This window comes from Alosa sapidissima, chromosome 20 (genome assembly GCF_018492685.1).
Source record: "Alosa sapidissima isolate fAloSap1 chromosome 20, fAloSap1.pri, whole genome shotgun sequence".
NCBI classification, from domain to species: domain Eukaryota; kingdom Metazoa; phylum Chordata; class Actinopteri; order Clupeiformes; family Clupeidae; genus Alosa; species Alosa sapidissima.
This window is the reverse complement of record NC_055976.1, coordinates 3,316,511-3,340,149: the sequence shown is the minus strand read 5'-3', so window position 1 is coordinate 3,340,149 and position 23,639 is coordinate 3,316,511. Positions and strand designations below refer to the sequence as shown.

Genomic DNA, 23,639 nt, shown 5'->3' with positions numbered 1-23,639 from the left:
CCACAGCTTCACCACCCATTTGTTTATATTTTCACTTTAGGACAAATCATTGTTTCAGGCTTTGCTAAAGCTTTCAAGACTGAAATGACATGATGATTTTTGAGAAGCTGAAACAAGACCTTCAAAAATGTTTGTAGATAACACAGCTGTTTTCAACAGTGGGCTGTAAGTCAACAAGAGTGTTTGTATAGCAAGGAAATACACAACTTTTCCCAGATGTACTCATGTGTAGGCATGCATAACCTATTATCAAAAAATTAAATATTATCCTTTATTTCTAAATCAGGCCAAAGATCATCTCAGAAACTACAAAGGAGAAGGTGGAATAAAGCAACGCATCACAGAAAACATGCCCATGAGTGGCACCATGATCTGCTTGGACATGTTGGGTAGAACTCTGGTGTTGCTACTAGGGATGTACCTACCTAGCAATTAATCTGTCCCAGGATGATGGACAGAGACTGTCTCTTGTTTTCCAGTGTACCACACAAGAGGAGAGGTGAAAGGGACTTTGGAGAGTGTCTGCTGTGATTAACTGCCTTCTTGGCAGAGCCAGGCCTTTTTCTCATGGGAAATAAGCTGAGGAGGCTCTTAGATTCTCCTGTGTATTTTATTTATTTTTATTTTATGGGCTGAATCCAGAGCCAAATTAGAAATTACTAAGGAATTTAGATCAATCACAGATTGGAGGCTTGGGAAGGGATTTTATTATCATTAAGATTAAGATGTTATTATTCCATTTCACATTGGAACATAATTTCAACCAGCAAACATTCTTTAACTGAATCACATGTCTATGGATTCATAGACAATGTTCATTTGTGTCAACCTAAATGTATTGTTTTTGCTTTTTATGGACTGTATCAGATTGTACACATAATCAAATGTACCCTATATTGAGTCCTATAGATCACATCACTTGATGCAACTGCTCAAAATAGCTTTGGTGGCTAACAGGAAGTTAGTACTTATTCTCAGTTCCCCATTAGGGACTTGGAGTTTTGTGTATAAACAAGAGTCCATGCGCACTCTGGTTTTGCCAAATCTGATCAATAGATGGAGTTTCTGCCCCTTTCCTGACGCACCAGCCTATCACTGTGCCCATGAGAATTGTGGGAAGCTGGGATAGCCAATCAGAGAGTAGGAAGAAGAGGGCATGTCTGTTTGCCAAATAGGCCTAGTGCTTTGTGATATTATTATATTATACAATACTATACAGTTTACAGTTGTTTTTGCTGACAATTTTGAGTTGTGTGTAACTTAATAGTTATGTGAAACTGAGATTCTTTAAAGATAAGCTTTGGCTGGTCTTCCCCCTCTGCATTTCTGACTTTCGAGATGATTGACAGGATTTGAAAGAGTTGAGATAGTTTGCTGTCATCATTACATTATATTATGATTCCTTTAACCTTGGGACATCACAGCCAAGTGTCTGTATTTTCAGCGTAGCTACAGGGAATCGTTTGTTTCTTCCAAAATTTGCCCATAGGTTTTTTTCCTGGTCTCTGTCTCAGGACATTCAAAATTTCTCAGGATGAAAATATCCCCGCCCCTGTAATAATGGAGCTTGGCATCATCAGATGTCAAGAGAGCTATCTCCAAAACCTTTATTTTGGGATGTTTATAAACTTCCATAAAAGTTCATTTAATCTGTGTCCTCTTGGCAGACGACACAGCATGTGAGTGCTGCCTGATGGATGTCATAGGGACTGAAAGTGCAGCAGTAAGCATTATCAGCATAGAACAGCTCATTATATGAACTCATTACTTTAATGATTCATATTCCATATTGTTATTGATATTTTTGCTATTATTACTATTACTACTACTTTTTCAACTCTATTTGAACTCTACTAGAATACTGTATGTCACTTTGGACAAAAAGTCTGCCAAATACCATAACCATAACCATTACCAAATACCATAACCAAATACCATAACCATAACCATAACCATAACAATAACCATAACCAAACACCATAAACAAATACCATAACCATAACCTGAGAAGAACAGGGTCCTTTTGGAACAGCCTTTTGTAGAGGACCTTTATTCACATATAAGTACAATACAACAGGAATGACTATATGTGCACATGAAGCTTGAGTTTGAAGTTTGTGGTATTAATAGTGGATTTACAGTAGTTGATAGTTTGCTAGCATGAAACACATTAATCATCTATTGTAAGAACAGCAGACAGTAAACTGGATGAATGTAGATATGATCTCAAGCACCCACTGTTCCTTACATCACAATTGCTAATGGCTATGAATCCAGTACAGAAACAGCCTCCCAAAAATCATGCCCAAAATTGGATGCAGGAAGCATGTTTAACCTCTGGAATTTTGAATATCTGACATGCTCCTTTTTCCCACAATCCATACTATCTTTATTTATACTCCCACTGAACTCAGATCAGTGGGATAAATTTACAAATCCTGGCTACAGACAAAAATACTTTTATCACAACTTATACACATTCATTTCATATGAATAAGTTACACCTTTCAAGTGTCAATATCCCAGTAATCTTCATGTTAATTCAGCAATTCTTTAGTGCAGGTGGCCGGGAAGGGGCAGAAGAGAGTTAATATTGCACAAGATAGCTATATAGTCTTTTTAATGATGAAATTCACAAATATATTACAGACTTAATTGGAAGGTTCATGTGTGTTGTATTGTCAGTTATCATCTGGTCTCATCAGTAACCACCACGAGGGCGAGGGCATGTTGTTTTTCAGTTGTTGCCTGAATTATTATTGCTTAATATGGCCCATTAAATCAACATCAGCTTTGCTGGCCAGTGGGCACACGAGAACACCTGACAAACAATAAAAGGTGGTTAACAAACCAACTGGGCTGGATGAGATTTGATCTGCTTTGGGCTTTATCTGGCCTTGCGTGGACAGTGGGAGGCACAGTTAAGCCCATTCTGACTTTCTGTGCTTTTTCTGCCTCAGCCTGCTTCACTCCAGTCATGCCCACAGTCCTCCTCTCCCAGAACAGTGTCTCACACATATGGATCTCATCAAATTTATTGAAGGGTTCATGATACAAAATCAAGAGCTTATTAGAGGAAACCATGGAGATATAGCGAACAGGTTCTGAAATAAGTGCCAAGAAATATATGGTCTGAATTCTTTCAAATGAGGTTGGATTGTTTTTTATCTTGTACAAAGGATTTCTCAGAGGCCATCATAGTGATGTAGTGCACCACAGTGATGGTTGCAGTTGTCTTATTTCAAGGATTGAAGGCTCATGCACTGATAAAATCCCAAATTCAGTTTTCTTTTGTGTTGTGCAATTCAACGTAAGCAACGGTATATGGGATACCTTTGTTCAAACTTGTTGTAGTAAAGATGCAATATGTAGATATTGTTAAAGAAAAGAGCTACAGTTATGCTTTGATGAAAAAGACTTTAAAAACTTTAAAGCATCCCTATGCATTCAGATAATGTATCAGGGCCTTTATTACAAATGATAGCAGGCAAAATTGTCTGGCCCAGGCAAAATTAACTAAATGCATGAAAAACTGATAAAAGAACCCAGAGGCAGAAAACAGTGAAATATTCTCATTACATGAACTTCGTTGTATTGCACTTAGTATGGACAGGTATTGTATACAGCACATTGGTGTATTTAGTGTGGTCCATAGTGTTACGTGTGAACGTCCAGTCAGTTTCTATATCACACTCGTCTGCGCTTTTGCTGAAAGCGGTCCCACACCTTAGGCCTGGCCATCCCAATAACACAGCACGCCAGCCTCTCTCCAGCATTTCCATGAAGGAGGCTTCCTGCATCTCCACCACGACCCAGGTCATCTTCCTTTGCATGGACCACCACTGACCTGCCGAGAACTGACAGGCCACCAAAAAGTGTGGCATCAGAATCCAGTGTCTGCACAATCTTCCCGTTGGAGGGCGGGAAATTGCCAAAGTCTCCTGGATGGCGTGGATGGTCAACTGATAAGGGGTTGTAGTGGCCAGCAGTAGAAGAGCATCCCTCAGTCAGGTCACCATACTGATGAATATGGATGGCTCTGAACTGTCCGTCAGAGGTTGGAAAACCATGTAGATTGATCGCCACTTTAATCTTATCGTCAGCGTGTTCCTGCTTGAACATCACATGCCCATAAATTTTTGGCATGCCAGTGGCAAGTTTGGAATTCGGCCGCATTCTGCAGGTAGCGTAGAGAGTCCCACTGTTCTCGTTGAGCTCAGGAGGACCCACCTCATTAGGGACTGAATCGTCATTGACACTGAGGCATATATGACAACCACAGAGGAGCAGGAGATATTGAAGAAGATTCACCATTCTGACCAGACCTACAGTAGGCTACAGAGGACAGCCATATTAGTTGGCATATAGGGCTAGGCTATTATGTTTTCACTGCCTCCTGAATCATATACTTTTCAGCTTCGGTAAACTAAAATGAAGAATAAGACGCAGGTTGCTTTTCAATTTGACTACTCACTAATGCTGCTACTGTACATAATCGCACGAAATAAAAAACAAGTTTTGGTATGCGGACACAAGGCTAGACAAGACAGGAAGTGCATACATGTCGTCCCGTTTTAATCTGTGATAAAAAAGGCATGCAGAGTAGGCTCGAAAGCAAATTACTTTTGCGCAACGCCATGCCATGTTGTGAACCGTTATCTTCGCTTCCCTGGTCAAACCCGATTCACGCTACAGTACTTCAGACGATACGCATTGTTTCTTAATGTAGCCTATATTATTTGACATTTACATCAACCATTTATGAGCAGTCTGTAAAGGCACGTACCTTAATACCTGGAAGAAATATGCCGTCTGAGCAGATTCAGAGACGTAAGTTGACTATAACACTGCCACTCCCACTAAATTATAGTTTTGTAACAGTGGTAGTTGCCACGTCTCAAAACAAAACAGTAACTCCCAGTAGTAAGACAGTAAATAAGCCTATAGCTTAGTTTTTGTAAAAGAAATTTCAGCATACGTTTCCAGCCAAGCACTTACTGGATTGTGTAAAAGTGTAAGCCTTTAAGCCTGTAAGTCTTCATAAATTGGTTGGTTACACTGGAAGGAATCTGAACCAAACACCAGAGGAACTTCTTACCCGATTTCTAATGCATGTGGATAAGATATAACTTGTTATTTTGAACTTGTTATTTTGAAGATATGGCCTCTAGCTTTCTTTGTTCGTTGAACTGGATTGCTTGGGGAAACTGGAGGTCTCTTAGGTCCCAGGTCTCATTATGGTGTCTGAATTGTGTGCGTAGATACTTCTGTCAAAAGTGACTGCAAAACATTTAACTGAAAGAAGGTTCAGTTGTTACAGTATTGGCACAAGTTAAGGGTCTTGCCTGAATACAAATCTGGTACACAGAATCTAATACAAATCTAAAGTTGTATACTATTCACTGTGCAGCCTTGTCACAGGACAGGTTCTGTAAAATGAATGCAAACCACCCCACCCCACCCATAACACACACACACACACACACACACACACACACACACACACACACATACACATACACACACACACACACACACACATTTGTGCAGGCCCAGTCGCTACTACCGTGTTGCCAATATGACCAAGGCCCAGGAGAGGAGAGAAACTGAGAAAGTAATACAAAAACTGTGGGGAGTTGATCTGAGTGGAAGATTGAACTGCTGCTATATCTCTGAGCTGAGCTGCCATTTATGGTACCAAAGCATTAAAGTGGAGTTCTTTTCCACGCTGTCACATGACTGCAAGCGACTGCAAAGCTTTCAGTTGTATGTTGTCTTGATCTGTATCGGTTACCTTCTGGTGGATGCTTCATGATATGATTTATGTAAGCAATTGTCTGTGTTCATGCATCACTTGATTAAATGAGCTATTCAAAACATGTCTTTAATTGTGAGACAAAGTGACTGAGGAGTAATAGTACTCCTCAGTCCTGTGCAATCTTGTATTGAGAGTACAAGACTCTACATGACATATTTACCATGCAGTTTCACATGAAAACGATTCAAAGCAACTCAGATTCTTTAATTTACAACCCAAGTTGTAAAGCTTATGTTAGATGCATGCATAGAGAGGCTTTTTCTCAGTTAATTCTGACTAAACATTACCACTGCCTCAAATATTAAATTCTCATGCACACTGAGAGATGATTTACTGTTCTTATCAGCATAATGTTTCTGCATCTCACATGGGTTTCTCCTGTCAAAGTCATGGCTAAGGATGTCGCAGTCGATCTGCATTAATGAGCTGATGAATATAATCATTTTAGACGCGATTTGTCTTTCAAATAAAACGCACGTGGGAAAACCACAATTCTTATATGTACACCGCCTGTTGTCTGAACGTAAGGCTCCGGATTTTTACGTCACTCCCTCAGTTACTTGTATGAGCGCAAAGAGGAGGTGCACTGCATGAGCGCTTGTGCATCTCTCCCTCGGAGACTGGATGCAGTTTAAAGATGGTCAGGTTGGTTAGATGCGTGACTTTAATTTCGTACCAGGAACAAGTAACTTTAGACCTCGATTTTGTCTAATAAGCCAGCCATATTTTTATGTCAAATGCCTGAATTATGGAGTCTATGTAAAGGGGAATGTCGTGCGCAATGAGACCGCAATAGGCTGCCAGTTAGTATTCAATCAGACGTCCTGGAACACGGACTGCTATGGCGTTTTTGTCAAAATGAGAAATGTCAGTGAGGATGCAACAAACCTCTGGCAAAACGACTCTTATGAACTTTACAATGGAACCCACTCTCTTGAGAACTATACCAACACCACCTCGCCAAACAGAACGAGTCAGACTGGCCTGGTGCTTTGGAGAGCTGTCCCCCTTGGTCTGGTTTTGGGCACCTTTATCATTTTAGCCATCGTTGGGAACATCTTAGTCATATTGTCGGTGATTTGCAACAGGCATCTCAGAATCCCTACGAACTATTTTATTATCAACTTGGCAATTGCAGACTTGTTGCTCGGCACAACCGTGTTGCCAGTGTCTGCAACTTTGGAAATTGTGGACTACTGGGTCTTTGGGAGGATATTTTGTGACATTTGGGCTGCTCTTGATGTGCTATGTTGTACTGCGTCTATAATGAGTCTCTGTGTGATATCTATCGACCGTTACATCGGAGTGAGCTACCCTTTGCAATACCCTAACATTGTGTCGGAACGCAGAGCACTTCTTGCTATGGTCGGTGTATGGATATTATCACTAGTGATATCCATTGGCCCTCTTCTTGGATGGAAGCAACCGCCATCGCCAGAACCCACAATTTGTCTGATCACAGAGGAACCATTTTATGCGCTGTTTTCATCCTTGGGCTCTTTCTATATTCCATTAATAGTCATATTGGTTATGTATTTCAGAGTTTATGTAGTCGTCAAAAGGACCACCAAAAATCTTGAAGCAGGAGTCATGCGAGAGAGATTGAATTCAAGTGAACTGACCCTTAGGATTCACAGAGGTTCACAGATGCAGGATGGCAGTGGCGGAGCCAGAAGTCAAGGGCATCAAGCAAGGAATTCTCTCACAGTGAAAGTCCTGAAATTCTCTCGGGAGAAGAAAGCTGCTAAAACCCTTGGTGTTGTGGTCGGGATGTTCACCCTTTGCTGGCTGCCATTCTTCCTGTCTTTGCCCATTGGTAGGTATGGGTTTCTGTTACAAATACTGAATGATGTGGTTAGTTTGCATGGATGAAATATTTTCTCACTATCCAGCAAAGCAAATACTAAAGTAATGTATACAATATGAGCTATACAGTTTCATTCAGGGTGAATAAAGTATTAATATTCACGTTTAAATATCCTGGAAGGCCAAAAGTTTTACATGCTATAATAAGGCATCTCAGAACATATGTTCAAGTCCATCTTTGTCATTATAGATCTTTTAATGAAGTTATACTCTTTCCACTAAAATAAGATTTGAGTGGACTTTACACTGCCGTTGACTGAGTTTCTTTTTATTCTATGGTAGCCTTGGTCTTACCACTTTGACACTGTGTGATATACTAGGCCACTGTTTAACCCCAGGATCACCCTTAAAAGTTAAGGGGAAGAAAAGCAGACATGTTTCCTTAGTGCCTTGCGGGTGTGGTTTTTGTATGCTTTTCAGAGGAAATTAAAAGTTCATTTTTTTCTGACAGGCCACTTGTGCTGTGGGGCTGTTGTGGTCAGAGAAAGTCCATGCTACCAAGGGTTATGTACATAAATCTGTTTTATTGCTTAATAGTTTTAAAGCACCCTTTTAACTTGTTTCGTGTGGCTTGGCCCTTCAGGCAATTGGCCCCAAGGTCACAGCTGTTCTGCTGTATTGCCTGGTATATAGGAAGTAATGTTTTCAGCACGGACAGAACAGAATCTCCGAATGAATGGAGTTTGTTATCCTTTTCTGTGGAATGTTAATAACTCTAAAAAATGTAATTAAAAAAAGAAAGGAATCCTGAGGACTCAATATCCCAGTGCCAAGCTCCATGGCTGTGCAGGTGAGGAAGTGCAGATGGACAGAGGGCAGATACAGCTGCAGTCTCCTGTGCACAGCCGCTGCACAACACCGCTGCAGGAATGGAGTGAGACCATTGCAACAGGGCTGTGATGCATTTGCCTCTTGCAGCTGTTTTCCATTTATCTGGCCCTTGATTTATCTGGCCCTTGATTTCAGCTTGCAGAGGTATTTGTAGGAGGAGGTCTTTCATCAATATTTAAAATAATTCCCCTACATGCCATTTCTTAGCCGAGGTCACATGCCGTGTCATTTTATATGTCATTGCATGGGATTTCTATTGATGTCTTTAATGATTCTCCTATATGCTTGTGCATGGGAACTTGCCACTCACCATGATGGAGATCAAAGGAATTGATTACTTTCAGTGGCATATGGAATACGTTTGAACTTGATTATTAACATGCAAACACATCTCCATGCATCTGACATTTTGCTGAAAGTGTTCATTAGTGGCGTGCTCTTCTCATGCTCATGTCTCCGTCTGTAAGTACCTCGTTCAGAAATGTAAACAACACCTTACATCACTCAAGCTGACACATTCCACTGAGAGCATAATGATTGCAGATTTGTAAGTATGGACCATTTTAAACATTACAATTGGTCACAATTGACAATATCAATCATGCAGATTATGATATCAACTAGTGATTCAATTCACCTCACTGTTGAAACATTGAAAACTGGTACCAGTATCTCTTCTGAGTCACTGCATCAGCAGTATATAATCTTTCTCCGACAGAATAACTTACAATTGGACAATGAAGATACGACACCCAGTGTTTAAAACCAGCGAGAGGGAAAACAGGATGCCATGTTTCCTTGTTGCCTCCCTGGGTATCTATTGTTTTTCTGTTTTTCACTTTGTCTCTTTCAGGAAGGAGGTGTAAAGGTCTTTTAAGTTTGTATAGTGTAGGCAAATATACATCTTGAATCTATTTATTGACTCTCCACATTGTTTCTATTTTTTCTCCTTTGATATGGAGCAACACTATTTATTATTTTAAGGGCAGGAAGGGACAAAATCTTCTATATCTGTTTATGTCTACGTTTAAAAGGGTCCATACTTACAAATTGGTCAGTGGGTGGATGAATGCAAGCCGTCTTATTTTAAACATAAAATCTGCCAAACAAACCAAAATGTTGTTATGCACAGTTCCCAGTCTGACCTACAATATCAACCATATAAACCACACACACAAAAAGACAGAATCATCCTGGGTCGTTCTCTCAGGACCGTAGCCATATCTGTATGTCTGGGTGGAGATAAATGGGGTTTCACTCAATTTTGGTATTTTCACATGCTATTTTCACCCCTGGAAACCACAGTGAATGAGATTATGTAACATGCAAATTAGTGGTACTTAATATGGGGAGGCAGGAGAGACCTGTCCAGTTAGACAACTATAACTAGGTGTGTTTGCTTACTCAATGTGCGAGACCATCAATTACACAACCTACCTACAATGCTACCAACTCTTATCCACCAGAGTTTGTTTACATTTGTTTTTTCTTCTGTTATATTGAGTCAAAGTCATGATTCTCTTACTGGAATGTGACAGCTTTGGCTGTTCACTTCCTTTTAGACCATTGGCCTCATGCTCTAGACTTGTTGGGAATGAACTCTGTGCAGCAAGTCACATAACCTCCCTCCACACGCTCCTGTGAATTAGCTATGGTCTACTGTAAAGTGGTCAGGTGATTTAAAAAAAGAAAATTGTATTTTCTGTCCATTATTTGTTCGTCCGTAGTTTTATGGAAAAACTCATCAATTGGACTTAATCTGCAGTGACATGTAAGGATACGCCTGCCTTATGGGGACTAAAGTAATTAATTGATTAATAAGTCATACTCTGCACTGAGAAAATATAAAACTTTGGCTGAAGTGTCATTTGGGAACTGAAGAACTTAAGTGCACTCAGGAAATGATGATTGTGCTATGTTGTATTGCCAAGAGCACATATCCTCCCTGAGGAGCGCTCATCATTGTTTACACTCAGACCCTTTGACATGCAAATTCCTCCACCATGTGGGTGAGATGGTTATCAGATATCAGACTTTCATCCTTTTAGCCACAGTTATTGCAGTTGCACCTGAAATGTGGATGTAATTCTGTTTGCATTCAATGTAATGCTGTGAAACTCCACAAGGAGGATGACAATGTTCTCTGTGAGTGGGAAACAATGCATTTCAGTGTTTCAAGATCAACATCAAAGACTTTTAAAAAGCACAATCAGGGCATAAAATGATTTCCCTGTTAACTTCTTGGAAATAGCCTCTGGTTTTACAACAGAACTGCTGAGCCAGCAGTGTTTTTAATGGTTTGAACATACTGCCACCTGCTGCAGAAATAGTGCAATGAGCATCAGTAGATAATAGCACAGAAAACCGTACCAAGTGTGTAATGAGTATTTAAGGGATTTTGCACAACGGATGCCAAGAATACAATTATTGAGTGTATAGGCAAATGCTCATATACTGTATTTCTGTGTTGTAGACTATGAGACATTAGAACTGAAAATGTAACCCATGTATTACGCAATCTCCTGCAGTGTCATTCAACAACAGCCTCCGGCCCCCTGAGTTGGTCTTCAAGGTGATCTTCTGGCTGGGCTACTTCAACAGCTGCATGAACCCCATCATCTACCCCTGCTACAGCCGGGCCTTTAAGCTGGCCTTCATCCGCATCCTGAGGTGCCAGTGCCACGAGGGGAGACAACCCGGGTGGAGGGGGCGGGTGCACAACTACGCCAGCTCCCAGGTGTATGCCGGCGGCTCCACACACCGGGGCTCCGCAGGGAGCTTGCAGCCAAATGGCAGCAAGCGGATGCTGTCCCTGGGCCATCGAGGTTCTAGCCCTGGCGCTGGACTGGCACCCTGTCCAGAAGATGGGTCTTGTCAAACACTGGAGGCCATCTCCACCTCCACATCAGGTAATACCTCAGACTACCAGCTGGGAATGATGGGAGTTGAACTCCAATCAGCACAGGCCAGCCTCCAGAGTTGAACACTCACTTTTCACTTCTTGGGTTGTTTGGATTTCATGTATATCATTTCACACAATAGTATTGTCACACTCACATGTAAATATCTGCTTGTAATAAGTATGTTTACATTATAATAGTCAGGTTTTGTTTGAAAGTGGTAATAATAAATGTACAATTTCCCAATGAATGTAAGTCGTTCTACTTTCTCACAGTTACCATATTGATCTGAGAAATCTGACTATTTGAACACTAGGGGACACTGTGAGACCAGCTAGATCTGTAAGCATTTGATATTTTAACTAATACATTATTCTCTACACGTCTATTGTGTTATTGTCTTATTAATGAAGTTCTGCCTCCTGAAAAAAGCTGAACTTATTTGCTGTTCTTTCTCCTTCAGTACATGTAAACCTACTGATAGAAGTTTCCCAAATTAGGGTCAAATATTATTTGTATATAAACCATAACAGAGTTGGCTTTGGTCCTTCACTGATTTTAGTACTGACAAATCAACACTGGATTCCATAAATTAGGTCATTATGCAAAAGCGAGAATTTCATTTCCCCAAAACAAAACTTAGGACTTTATTTCATGGTCAGTTTGGTCATCAATCATTGGTATGGGGGTACATGTTTTGTCAGAAAAAAAGGCTTGTTACAGCAGTTTTGTACAATCTTTTTGAATTACTGGCCTGTCTACTAGCAGAAGATGTACGTGAACATTCTGTGTGGTTTGAAGATTCTATTCATCAGTATTATTCAACAAATTAGTAGGAAGGCATAAAAACATTTGGAAAATCATGCTGCTCTTTAAGTCACAAAGACCTTTGTGTATGTGAAAAAACCTGAAGCAACTGATAAATTCAAAAACCAAAGGATTAACTGAAAAAGGATATGAAAACACAGCAAAAAGTTAATTACAGTTAATCACATTTTCTTTACAGTGCCAATTTGTTTTTTTTTGATATGTAAAAAAAAAAAAAAAAAAAAAAAAAAATTACTGACAAAGGAGCTTGTGTCCCCTTCATATTAAAGAAAGGAAAACTTTCAGGGAAACTGTTTCACAGAAAAAGACTAGATTTTAAATGTTTTAATATTTGGTGAATACTTCAGAAGAAAACTTGTGGGAACCTTACAAGACGTTTGTCCTGCCCTCTTTCCCACACCACACTGGACGATGAGGGGAACAGCAGTTAGATGGAGATGTTCCTTATTTCTTGAGAAGGTCACTTATTTGCATAAAGAATACTGGGAAAGGTTGACCCTGAAAGAACACGTTTTGTAGACCTCTTTTGTGCACTTCCTCAAACAAATCATACATTCTATCAAGGGATACGGCTTTATTGAGGGGAAACATTTCTCATCAACAGTGTTTTCATACTGTAAATAAAAAAAAAATAAACTAAACTAAAGAGTACAAATAAAACAACTTATAAAAAGTATAAATAAACCTTAGGTAAATGGTTTCATATTCAAGTAATCCATTAAGTCCCTGATCCCTGATACCACATGGTTGATGAAACAGATCTGTGTAAACATATCTGAGGAAATACTCCTTATAAACTCTATACTTGTTCAGTTCATTAGTCCAGAAAGGGCAGCAGCATTGGTTACCAAAAGGATACTAATAAGGATATTAATAAAAAAAAAAAAAAAGGGAAATAAAAAAAAAGAAATCCCTAGGCAATAAAAGTGTCCATTTTGAGGATAAAACGGGATTTCAAAAGCTTTTCTTCAAAGGCATCAAACCAGCAGTGTGACTCCAGAGTGCTGGAGGAACAGGCCATGAGGAGAGTGAACAGAAACAGTGTTTGGACACATTTGATTCTTCCCAACCCTGCAGACACTTTGAAACACCTCAGTTGCTCAGCAAATAGCACTCGTATAGTGGGTTTCAGTCAGTGGTTCTTCTTACGTTGTGAGCTGGAGTTAACTGGCCACACTAGTTTTAATTCATAGTGAAGCACGTCAAGCAGCTCAAGTATGCGTCCCTGGTGTGTTCATGTTCAGTCATGCTCCACAGGGATGGAGGACAGACAGGAGAAGCCATATGGGCGAATATGCTACATGGCTTCCTACAAAAAGATCACAGTGACGGGAAGCGTACTTCCCTTGGTTTTTAAAGAGTAGCTCCAGAGAGACCAAACGAGGTCTGCGAGTCTTCAGTGTCACGTCAGAGTGATGACCTCCACGGGGTCTCTGCTGGTGTTTGGCTTGGGCCTGTGCTTGTGGCGGCGGTCGCGCAGCGTGGGCGGGGGTGGACGCGAGGCGGGCGGGGGCGGCGTGGCGAGAGAGAGGGGCGCGGTGGTGGCGGCGCTGCTCGGGCGCTCCCGCTTGCCTTTCCTCTCGCGCTCCTGGCGTCACCTGTTGAAGCAGCCGGCGCTGAAGGTGGGGTGGGCGCCCAGGTAGCCCCCGGCGTAGGCGGCCATGCTCATGCAGTGGCGGGGCTCGGCCGCGATGGCCACCTGCATGGAGATGGGCCCCTGGAGGGCCAGGGCGCGCGGCCCCGTCGGCAGCCCCGCGGGGAGGCTCTGGTAGGTGGGCAGGGCGCCCGCCATCTCCGCGCCCGGCAGCATGCCCATGCGGTGGCTGTGCAGGAAGTCCTGAGGCACCATGGCGCCCAGCGCCTGCGGCTCGGACACGGCCAGCGCGTGCAGCTGGGCCAGCGAGGGCGAGTGCTGCGACAGGTGGGGGAACTCCCGCGCCTGGAAGAGCAACGCCTGGGAGGAGGAGGAGGAGGAGGAGGAGGAGGAGGAAGAGGAGGAGAGGCCGCTGGAGGTCAAGGCGGGTCGCTGCACTGCAGAGACAGGCGAGAGGTGCATGTGCTGGGCGACCGACTGCAAGGACACCTGGCTGGAGGGATGTGGAGATTTGGTTTTGTTGGCTTCCTTCACATCGTTGTCATGGGCACTGCAGGGGAGGGGGACCAGACAGAGGACAGAGGACAGAGGACAGAATTAGGAGACACATTCACAGTTGGGGACAATGTAGCAGCAATCCAACTGGAACTGAACAACTGAGCTGTGTGTCTATTGAAATGGTGGAAAGGCTGGCAGAGCGGCAGCAGCAGGAGCTTACAGCAGCATGAGCTCGATGCACTTGGTGAGGTGGTCCCAGGTGTAGCCGGTGAGCAGGTGCAGGGCAGTGGTCCAGCTGGGGCTGATCTGCAGACAGATCCTGGAGGCCGCCACGCAGGCCGCCGCTACCTGGGACGGCCGGAAGCTCAGGAAGGCGTGATCTGGAAGAGACGGCCTGGTGAGTGAGCCTGAGAACCAGTCCAGCCAGCACAGCCCTGCTCTCCCCAGCTAGTCCACTTACACCTCCCACATCCATTCCCATTCACACACACTCATGAGTCCCACTAGCACATGCTTCATTTGAAAGTGGATTACAGCACAGGGAAGGACATTAGACATTTCAGATCGGAGCTACTTGTGTTTTAAACTTTGAATGAAATATGCAACCTTCCATTTTTTCCCCTCACTTCACAGACAGTTATACTCTCTGCATCCCCACTTCATATTACCTTGCAAAGACACCTCCAGGAAGTAGTGGGTGTACTTGTCCATGAACGCTTTGGTCTTGGAGATGGAGGCGAGTGGCCAGCTGTTGTAGAGGTCGCCTTCCTGCACGGAGGCCTGGAGGTAGTAGTCGATGAAGTGGGCCGGCGTGGGGATGCACAGGTTCCAGCTGAAGGTCTCCAGCAGCAGCAGCTCCATCTTGATGAGGTCGCGCTTGTTGAGCACCAGGTTGAGGCTGCACATGATGCCCAGCGCGTTGAGCTGCTCCAGCTTGGGCACGCGGTCCTCCTTCTCCTCAAACTTGCCTGGGGACACAAGCGGACGAGGAGAGACGGTCACTGGAATGTGCGGCAACACAGGCCCTTCATTGTGTGATGTCCAGGCTAATGCTGGGTCAAGATATACTGCATAGGAAGTGCAGTCAAATTAACTGCTCATTTCTACAGCAGAATCAGAGTAACAGAACAGAACGGAGAACGGTGCCCTGAGTACTCGGCATGATACACTAAAACCACAATGACATTGTGTCAAGAGGAACTGAACATTTGAGACATAGTTAAAACTGATAATACGTCAATACCTCAAGGTTGCTGTACAAACACTGGTGGAAAGACCAGTTAAATATAGACATGGTGGTTTCTCGGGTTCATAGACAGGCTTTTTTAAAAACCCTACTAAAATATCTTCTTGTGTGACAAAAATGTCAAAATAACAAACCTCGGATGTAGAAAAACTCAACAGCAAGAGCGAGCTAGTCAGCAGACTACAATAAGCCTCCGTGATTACAGCCGTTTTATTCCTCCCTCATCTCTTTGCATACGAAAACAGACAGTGGACTGAAGGGGTGGAGACTGATAAGATCTTGCGTCTTATTTTCTCAAGCTTCCTTTCAACTTCCCTGCCTTTTTCCCCCATTGAGCTCCTTCCCCCTCTCCTTCCCTCCCTCCTTCCCCCTCTCTCTCCGTCCGTCCTTCCCCCCCTTTCTCTCCCTCCCTCCCTCCCAGCTGCTGCCTCTGTTCATCTTGACAAACGCTGCCTGGGCTGAGCTCCTTGCCTGGTGTGATTTTTACTGCTCATGCCAGGCGTGCCATAAACCCTGGAGGTCCACGGCCCAGGCTGGCTAGGGGGGCAATTAGCAAACAGGCTGTAATAGCGTCTAATGGCTAGAGACAGGAAATGGCCCACTCTGCTCCCCGTCTGCACTGCAGCACTCTCAGCTTTGGCTCAACTTGTCTGCACCCAGCCTGCTGCATGGCCGGCCCACTGGCCCAAAAGCTTGTTTGTCAAACATGGCTGTTCTCGTAGCTTTTTTGATTGCAGCTTTCACACCTGGAGTAATCACCTTTAAATTCACCTTTTCTAAAATGAGAAAAGTGTGACCAACTATGCATGTAAAAACAACAAATCACTAATGCTATGGATAAGTCATTAATGTGCCACAAGGTAAATTGTTTTGTATCTAATATTCAATTAAAAACGACAGACAGACCTTTGATTAAACCATTGTCTGGAAAGGTGATTTCTGAGCCAAAATAACTTGTTTGTACCCTTCAAAAATGGCCTATACTGTGTGTGTGTGTGTGTGTGTGTGTGTGTGTGGCCTAGGCTATGGGTCAACTCTTCCCACCTTCATACAGTAGGTGTATTTTGAGTCATCAGAGTTAGCCAGTGGTGCCAAATGCATGCCTGATTCCAGTTAACTTGGATTAAGATAAGAACCAAATGGGATGGTTACTCCCTTTTTCATTTGTGAAAGAATGCATGTGGATAAGATGTAAGGGAGGAGGCAAAGGCGTGGGGTGAACAAATGATTTATCCCCTCAGTTCCATGGGCTACTGGGGGGATCACAGCCATCAGTGGCAGCCAGGTTCCAACCTGTACTGCTCAAAGGTTTAAAAAAAAAATGCACCAAAACAGACTCCTACGAATTAAGATTTGACAGGCATTTTACAAGCTCAATTGTTGCAATAACACCCTTCCCGGGCCCTGGCTGATGGATCATCTCTCAGACAGCCACGGGGACACATAAATAAATTAGCTTTTACAAGACTTGCACAGGTTAGATGTTCCACTAGACTGCTTTGAGGTTTCACATTAATGTCTACGGAGAGATATGGGATATTTTAATTTCAGCCTGAAAAACAAATTACTGTCTGGTGTTGGGCCAACTAAGCCAGAAGGAGAAATATTTCAAAATAAAACAAAACATCAGCTAGTCACTGAAAAGTCACCTTTGCTCCCTAGCATTTAAACTATTTCAATTGCAGTAGGAGGCTTTTGAACAGCAGAGGAGATAGACACTCACACTGAAAAACAAGCCTAAGATACTTAATACCTTCGTGTGAACCAAAGGACTTTTTAATTAATGTGGACACTGATGAAAAAAACAACAACATTCTACTGCCAGACTCTGCCAGAAAACTATCTACAGTCATATCAAGTCTATTTACAGATCAGGTAGAAGATCAAACTGCCTCTGTGTTTAATAAATAAATAGCCCGTTATTTAACACAGGCCTTGGACAACCTGGAATTTTCCAAGCATTCTTGCTAAACGGTTGATGGGTCTGTGGATTTGTCATCCATTCAGTTAGGGCCTTATCACCTGCATGGCACTGTTTGAAGTGTACACACATTCCTCTCCTCTGTTCTCACAGCCCCACAAAGAGAACGTGATCTCAGATATGGCCTAACGCAACTCACCACCACGAGGACTACTTTACCCTGAATGTCAAACAAGGAACTTGTAAACTCCATGACAAGTTGGATATCTATCACTGTAATGGGTTTGCTACAATCTTCAAGGTCTTTCATGAAATGAGTCAGCCAAAGACTAGTAATGCTGCTTTTAAAGTCTAAACAGGCAAGCTGAGGTCAATATTTCAGTAAGATGCTGACATCAGCATATATGGCACTATTTAAAAACAATGTGAAATATAGATTGCCACGCCAGCCTGTATGTTGATACACATTCTCTCTGCTGTTTCCTTTCAATCAATACAGCACTCATCTAGCTTCTGCTCATATCCCAATAGGCTAGAATGGACATTACTGCTTACTGCCATTGGACTACTTCAACATCACTGTTCACTGATATTCTGATGGTGATATTTGCATTCGTGTGTCCAATTTCTTTATATTTTCTTTTCACCAAGTTCACCATGCATGTTGGCTACTACAAAGCTAAGTGGGCACTTATTTACCCCCAGGACATTTTGTGATGGCCATTAATCACAGAGTCCTTTATATTGTAATCTTCATAAAAATGCATTACAATGCACACCGGAATCTGCACATCAATCAATTAGGGAACGGACTTCCTACCCACAGATGAATGGAGTAGAGGACTACAAGCAAGGGATTCATGAAAATATTTATGAAAAGTAGGTTTGTATTTGTATGGATAAATTAATGTTTTCTCCTCCTCAATCATTTATAATACACTTACACGGACTGCCCCATCATCTAGCAAAGGATCTTTGTTGCAAGTACTTTTTGCCAACCTTTGTAACCTAATTGCTACAGAACATGCCAGCAGTTAAGTAAGTTAAAAAACACTGGTTGTTACAACTAAATCATCTTTAATCCATCTAAAGAAAGAAAAGGGGCGACTTGACAGCCTTAAAAGAAATTCCTCTGTGCGCAGCAAAGGTCTTTAATTTGCCAGCTCGCCTTTCGTTGGGGGTGTGAAATTGGTCAGAGCTCAGCCGCAGGCCTGCTCCGTGTCCTCACCCCTCTCCCCCGGCTCTGAGTGCAGACAATACAGATCTCCGGAGAGCTTTGACCCAGAGTGCAAATGCACGGCAGCAGACAAACAAATGCTGTCAGAGGCATCTGCAGACAGTTCTGATGGTGAGCTGCTTATGCAGACTATGTGAAGCTATGTGGGAACAATGAACTAAAACGTGCTCGTTCACTGGCTCGCACACACTGCGTCACTTTTAAAACCACAGAACACATGCCCACACACATAATACTGTGTTCTAAAATAACAGACACACGATAACCTACGCCAAAAGGCTACTCAAGACGTTAAAACTTCATTCAAGACATTCAATAATGGGTAAATAAGGCCTAAAGACATTTTGGTATTTTACTTTCAACTTCATATCATCATATTTTAGAAGTGATATGAAATATAAGATAATCTATGAGGGACAGCAGCAATCAGTCTTAAAATCTGCAATGCAAAAATAATTGTCTTAAGTATCTAGTGAGGGCTTAATTCCTTTGCATTAGCATCAAACCCCTGGGCTTTGGGGGTTTAATCTACATATCAGGGCTCCCCGCTGGGCCTTTCAGCTGCCCATGTGCCCCCCTCCTCTGCGTCTCAACGCCCACTTCTCCCTCCTCCTCCACTCTGCTCAATATCAGGCCTCCACCTGCCTTTGAAGCTCCCTTCCTCTCCGCCAGCTCCAACCCCCGAGGAAACTCAAGGCTGCTTCTCACGGAGGCCATTTCTCAGGGCCATTCAAGCCTGACTCTGACAAGGTGTGTCACAGAGGTGCAACTCCAGAGGCGCATACCACAAAGGTCTTTCCTCAAAAAGTCTCTCACACCAGAGACACTTATACCTCCTGAAAATGTGTTCATTTTTTAAGAAGGGCAACATGTGATCTAAGGCAAATAAGACAAACAGACAAGGACAAGACTGAATTTTGATTTAGTACGAGATCTGATGAAATGCTTCAATCAATTTTAACTAACAGTTCTTAGTCCTTATAAATAATGGTCAAAAAGCACCCTTGGGAAATATACTTTGATGCAAAATTGGAATGAAACTTTCGCAAACACAAAACTGGATACAATGAGAGAAAAATAATTTGCAAATGTATTATTATTAAATTAATTCATGTATATAAAGTTCCCTACTGCTGTGGTTTCTGAGCTGATCCAATCCCATCCCCCATATGATGGTGAGCCGACCTGCTAAAAGTGTGTGTGTGTGTGTGTGTGTGTGTGTCAGAGTGGTGGGGCTTTTGTTTGGGCCCAACTCGAGCAGCATATGGCAAGGGGAGGAGGGCTGGAGGGGGTTGGGGTGGCTACACTTTTTAAAGCCCCTCCACGAAGCCCTCTGACTACAGCTGAGGAGTTTCCAAAAAAACCATCAAAACACAATAAATAACCAAAACAATCCGTCCTACTCTTCTTTCAATTCCTGTCCTACTCTAAGGCCAAAGTGTTGCACTACTACTACATTAACACTGTACATACATGTTATATGACTGCAGCTAAAAGGGTTTAATTCAAACAATTACGGTTTCTGACTTCCTTTGCTTTTCTGAATCTCATATTTAATTAGACATTAAAGCTATTGTGCTTAAGACCAAAGAAAAAAATGATGGCTAGACACTCACATGTGCAGAGAATTAGTGACACCCAGAGTACATAACTATTAACTTTAGTATGTTTCCACTTTTAAAACGTACAAGCTCTATCAAGCTCTATGGCTTAAACTTAAACTATCACTCAGACACACACACTGCCCCCCACCCCCCTCTCACGCACGTCACTTGTGAGTGGACCATATCCCAGTCTCACTCAGTGACAGTTTCATTAGATTAATTGCCCACGCTTCAGTGCCGCTCAAATGAACTCAAGCATGGCAAAATAATACATCATTATCACTGACAAATCTTGCCAGCGTGTAATTTTTAATTATTTGAGCTAGTCCATCCTATGTGATCACGTGAAGAAAGCTGTATGACCCACAAATATACCACACTGGCAAGAGAAAAACAACATGTATTCATTTCCCATGAAGAAATGAGGCAAACACAGGCTCACATTAAATACACTCTCAGAAAATCTAACTAATACTACGTCCATCTGCACCTCACTACTGCTGCCTTATAAAAACTCACTCAATTGCTTAACAGGAATGTTAAGGGTGCTGTGAGCATAAACCACTGGGCATTCTGTGCTACAGCCTTATAAAACCTATTCCACAATGCAACGCCACGAAGTGCAGCTCACACTTTGAGGCAAAAAAATCTAAATTTGTGAAATTTGCATCATAGTTTTCATAGGTTCTTTCCACATGAGCACCACAGACACCGCTTCATGCCAATGTTGGAGGAAGACTGCAGGCACTTACTGGCTAGGAGGAGGCAGGAGAGTGCAATGACGTAGAGCTGCTTGATGGCCACATCATAATGGTCCATGAAGAGGTCCAGGAGGTAGACAGCCAGATGGCGAGCTGTGGCACACAGCTGGTAGCGGTTACTCAGGATGGCCAGCAAGTCGGCAAAGTAGCGGCGCATGCCAATTTGGGGAGAGTGGGCATGATAGACAGGCAACTTCAGCTCCTACAGAGGGAGTTGAGGAGAAAAAAAAGGAAAGAAAATCACAGGGGTGTTAATAAAGTATACCAAAAATAGAACAAGCACTTCTACAAAAAGTCTCAAGTAAATGCTTTTAACCGTTAAAGGTGATATATGAATGACTCTCTTTAATTTTCTGTCATTTAAAATAATAATCACTTCTAAATTGAATAATCAAAAACACCTTCTTTCAAAACATCTTTACCATGATGGATACACAAAGGCTAATTAAATTAACTTGACACAAGGGAAGAAATTACTTGGGCCAATAACTGAAACTCATTAGCAAGTCCACTTGTTTTCACAGAAACAATTTATTTGTAAGTGGCTTGTAAAACCTGCAAAGAATGTCTTGCATGCACTTTCTGTAAGTCTTCAGAGGAACTACATACATTTGTAACCATATGTGCAACATATGTTTGCCGAAATACATATACAATAAGTAATTCAACACTGGAGTCGGCAGAGTTTTCATTAAATACTGAACTTAACAATCGTAAAATAAGAAAACACAGGGATAATATCTTAGTCATTAAAGTAGACCAAATGTGCATTAACATGGGCTATATAACAAATCTAACTAATATTCATCTAAAAAAAAAACAGTGACTTGTTTTTGATGTCACATGAACAGCTGAACTGTGGACTTAATCTATTGTTATGCAGTAAATTATTATTAAAAGAAAAGAGATGTCATAGAAACACATTCACTTTGGACAAAGCGTATATTTGGTACATACAAGCTTGCCAAATACCATAAACATGAACATAAATATCTACAGGTACTGTTTGGTTTAATTGGGGCTTTTTTTTTTGTCTGAGCTGGTTTTGTCATTTGTCATTTTTTGTTTAGCTTTTGCCAGTTATTCTTTGAGAGAATGTGTGAAAAAGTATGTTTTGAGATGCATATAGACAGGTATACTAATCTCAGTCGACATATGAGACCAAATGAGGAAGCCATGAGAGATCAAATGTGTCATTAGACAGTGCCACTATGCATCCAGGCAAGCACGCAATCAAATAAATAACCAAAACAAAACAAACACATCTTACTTTTATGCGGAGAGCTTGATGGATATCCGCAGCCAGCTGTCCTTTCCACCATTGCGACTCTGTTTCCATTTCTTCCCATCCAGAACGCACCAAGAGTAGGCTATGAAATCAACCCTACGGGATCATTTCAGAATAGGATGAGCATTCTTGTCCGCCTCAGAAGAAGATTACCCTACTCTGACCAAAGACTAAAGAAGGCTAATTAAATACACTTTTTAAAATAAATCATTTGAAACATCAATACAGATATCACGAAATAAGAGATAGATCAACATTTGATAAAGTCGGTGAACCAAATAGTGAGAATCAACTAAGTAACACGACACCGGACAACAGCATATTGCGGGTAGGGATTTAAATGGCCATTTCTTCTGGAGTTCGACTAAACAGCTAGTTTATAGCCGGCTGCTTCGGTTACTTTCTAGCGATTGTTAACAGCACAAGTAAGAAAACTATAGATGCAGTAGGCTAGGTTATAGTTTGGTGATAGCCTAATGCTGTCCTACTCCCGCATGTTATCAACACCACGAGAAAGCCTGCAGTTATTGATGAACTCAAAGCTTTTTGTTGAGATATTTCAACGGTTAACTCAAAGTGAACAACAGAAGGGAAAATATCACTAAACAGAATGAAACAAACACAACACAGACCATTGTGCCATATACGAATCTTAATTCGCAAAACTGATAAAGCATTTGTTACGCTTGTGCCCCTTACCACTCCGAATGCAATGCCCCGGACCCCTTTGTCTCAGACCAACATCCTGAAATTCCTCGTTGGAAGTTTTTGTTTAATCCTCCTTCAATAAAAGGAACAATAAGTACGCGTACGTCCACTGGAGGAGGGAGCAAATCGCGATACCTGTGTAAAGAAGACAGTTCCCTTATTAACGGTGGTCCACTTTTAACAGCTTTTCTTGTGCTTTTCTCCCAATGTGCTCAGCCAATACACTGGTTTCCCCAAAGCGGCTATTGAGGCTACTCGTGAATCTCCCTACGACCAACGGCAAAGACTTGTGGGAGCTGTAGTCCACTACACTAGCCTACTCAAGTCGAGGGCTCCTGCTTTCTTGGCCTTAGCCACGAATGGATAACTGAAAAGGTCTGATTGCTTTCCATGCGCATTACGCTATGGCTTTTTGGCTATTTCGACTGTGACTAATGATCAGCGGGGAACCTGTAGAGAGTCACAAGTTTTAAATACCTTGGTGTCCACATTACTGAAGACTTAACATGGACTGTTAACACTCAATATGTTCTGAAGAA

General features: G+C 42.1%; 3 protein-coding genes across 7 annotated transcripts; 1 reads left to right on the top strand and 2 right to left on the bottom strand.

Moving 5' to 3' along the window:
• Positions 1–2,879: 2,879 nt before the first annotated feature.
• Positions 2,880–5,122, bottom strand: sod3b (superoxide dismutase 3, extracellular b). 4 transcript variants are annotated; one of them, XM_042074961.1, is made up of 2 exons: positions 4,999–5,122; positions 2,880–4,335 (listed from the first exon to the last, which is right to left on the bottom strand). In XM_042074961.1, the coding sequence occupies exon 2, from the start codon at positions 4,312–4,314 to the stop codon at positions 3,688–3,690; it is 627 nt and encodes a 208-aa protein (XP_041930895.1). In that variant the 5' UTR covers positions 4,315–4,335; positions 4,999–5,122; the 3' UTR covers positions 2,880–3,687. The 4 variants fall into 4 exon arrangements, with proteins under 4 accessions (XP_041930895.1, XP_041930893.1, XP_041930894.1 ...); XM_042074959.1 differs by lacking the exon at positions 4,999–5,122 and adding an exon at positions 4,787–4,945; XM_042074960.1 differs by lacking the exon at positions 4,999–5,122 and adding an exon at positions 4,787–4,851 and having other exon boundaries at positions 2,880–4,426.
• Positions 5,123–6,428: 1,306 nt separating this feature from the next.
• LOC121694663 (alpha-1A adrenergic receptor-like) lies at positions 6,429–11,772 on the top strand. Its single transcript, XM_042074911.1, has 2 exons — positions 6,429–7,634; positions 11,044–11,772. Exons 1-2 carry the CDS (start codon positions 6,473–6,475, stop codon positions 11,496–11,498), a joined length of 1,617 nt encoding a protein of 538 aa, XP_041930845.1. The 5' UTR covers positions 6,429–6,472; the 3' UTR covers positions 11,499–11,772.
• A 1,030-nt stretch (positions 11,773–12,802) lies between these two features.
• On the bottom strand, positions 12,803–23,496 carry ccnjl (cyclin J-like). 2 transcript variants are annotated; one of them, XM_042074920.1, is made up of 6 exons: positions 23,092–23,496; positions 22,375–22,488; positions 21,096–21,306; positions 15,004–15,303; positions 14,556–14,715; positions 12,803–14,387 (listed from the first exon to the last, which is right to left on the bottom strand). In XM_042074920.1, the coding sequence occupies exons 2-6, from the start codon at positions 22,441–22,443 to the stop codon at positions 13,838–13,840; spliced, it is 1,290 nt and encodes a 429-aa protein (XP_041930854.1). In that variant the 5' UTR covers positions 22,444–22,488; positions 23,092–23,496; the 3' UTR covers positions 12,803–13,837. The 2 variants fall into 2 exon arrangements, with proteins under 2 accessions (XP_041930854.1, XP_041930855.1); XM_042074921.1 differs by having other exon boundaries at positions 23,236–23,496.
• Positions 23,497–23,639: the final 143 nt, after the last annotated feature.

Bases quoted from the DNA above. Each gene is read 5' to 3' on its own strand.
- ccnjl (XM_042074920.1), bottom strand. From the start codon at position 22,443: ATGGAAACAGAGTCGCAATGGTGGAAAGGACAGCTGGCTGCGGATATC. The intron at 15,304-21,095 runs GTAAGTGCCTGC...TTGTGTCCCCAG, and splicing joins CTCCTGCCTCCTCCTAGCCA to GCAAGTTTGAGGAGAAGGAG. The intron at 14,716-15,003 runs GTAATATGAAGT...CGTCTCTTCCAG, and splicing joins CCTGGAGGTGTCTTTGCAAG to ATCACGCCTTCCTGAGCTTC.
- sod3b (XM_042074958.1), bottom strand. From the start codon at position 4,644: ATGGCATGGCGTTGCGCAAAA. The intron at 4,336-4,623 runs GTAATTTGCTTT...TGTCCTCTGTAG, and splicing joins TGGCATGGCGTTGCGCAAAA to CCTACTGTAGGTCTGGTCAG.
- LOC121694663 (XM_042074911.1), top strand. From the start codon at position 6,473: ATGCGTGACTTTAATTTCGTACCAGGAACAAGTAACTTTAGACCTCGA. The intron at 7,635-11,043 runs GTAGGTATGGGT...AATCTCCTGCAG, and splicing joins CTTCCTGTCTTTGCCCATTG to TGTCATTCAACAACAGCCTC.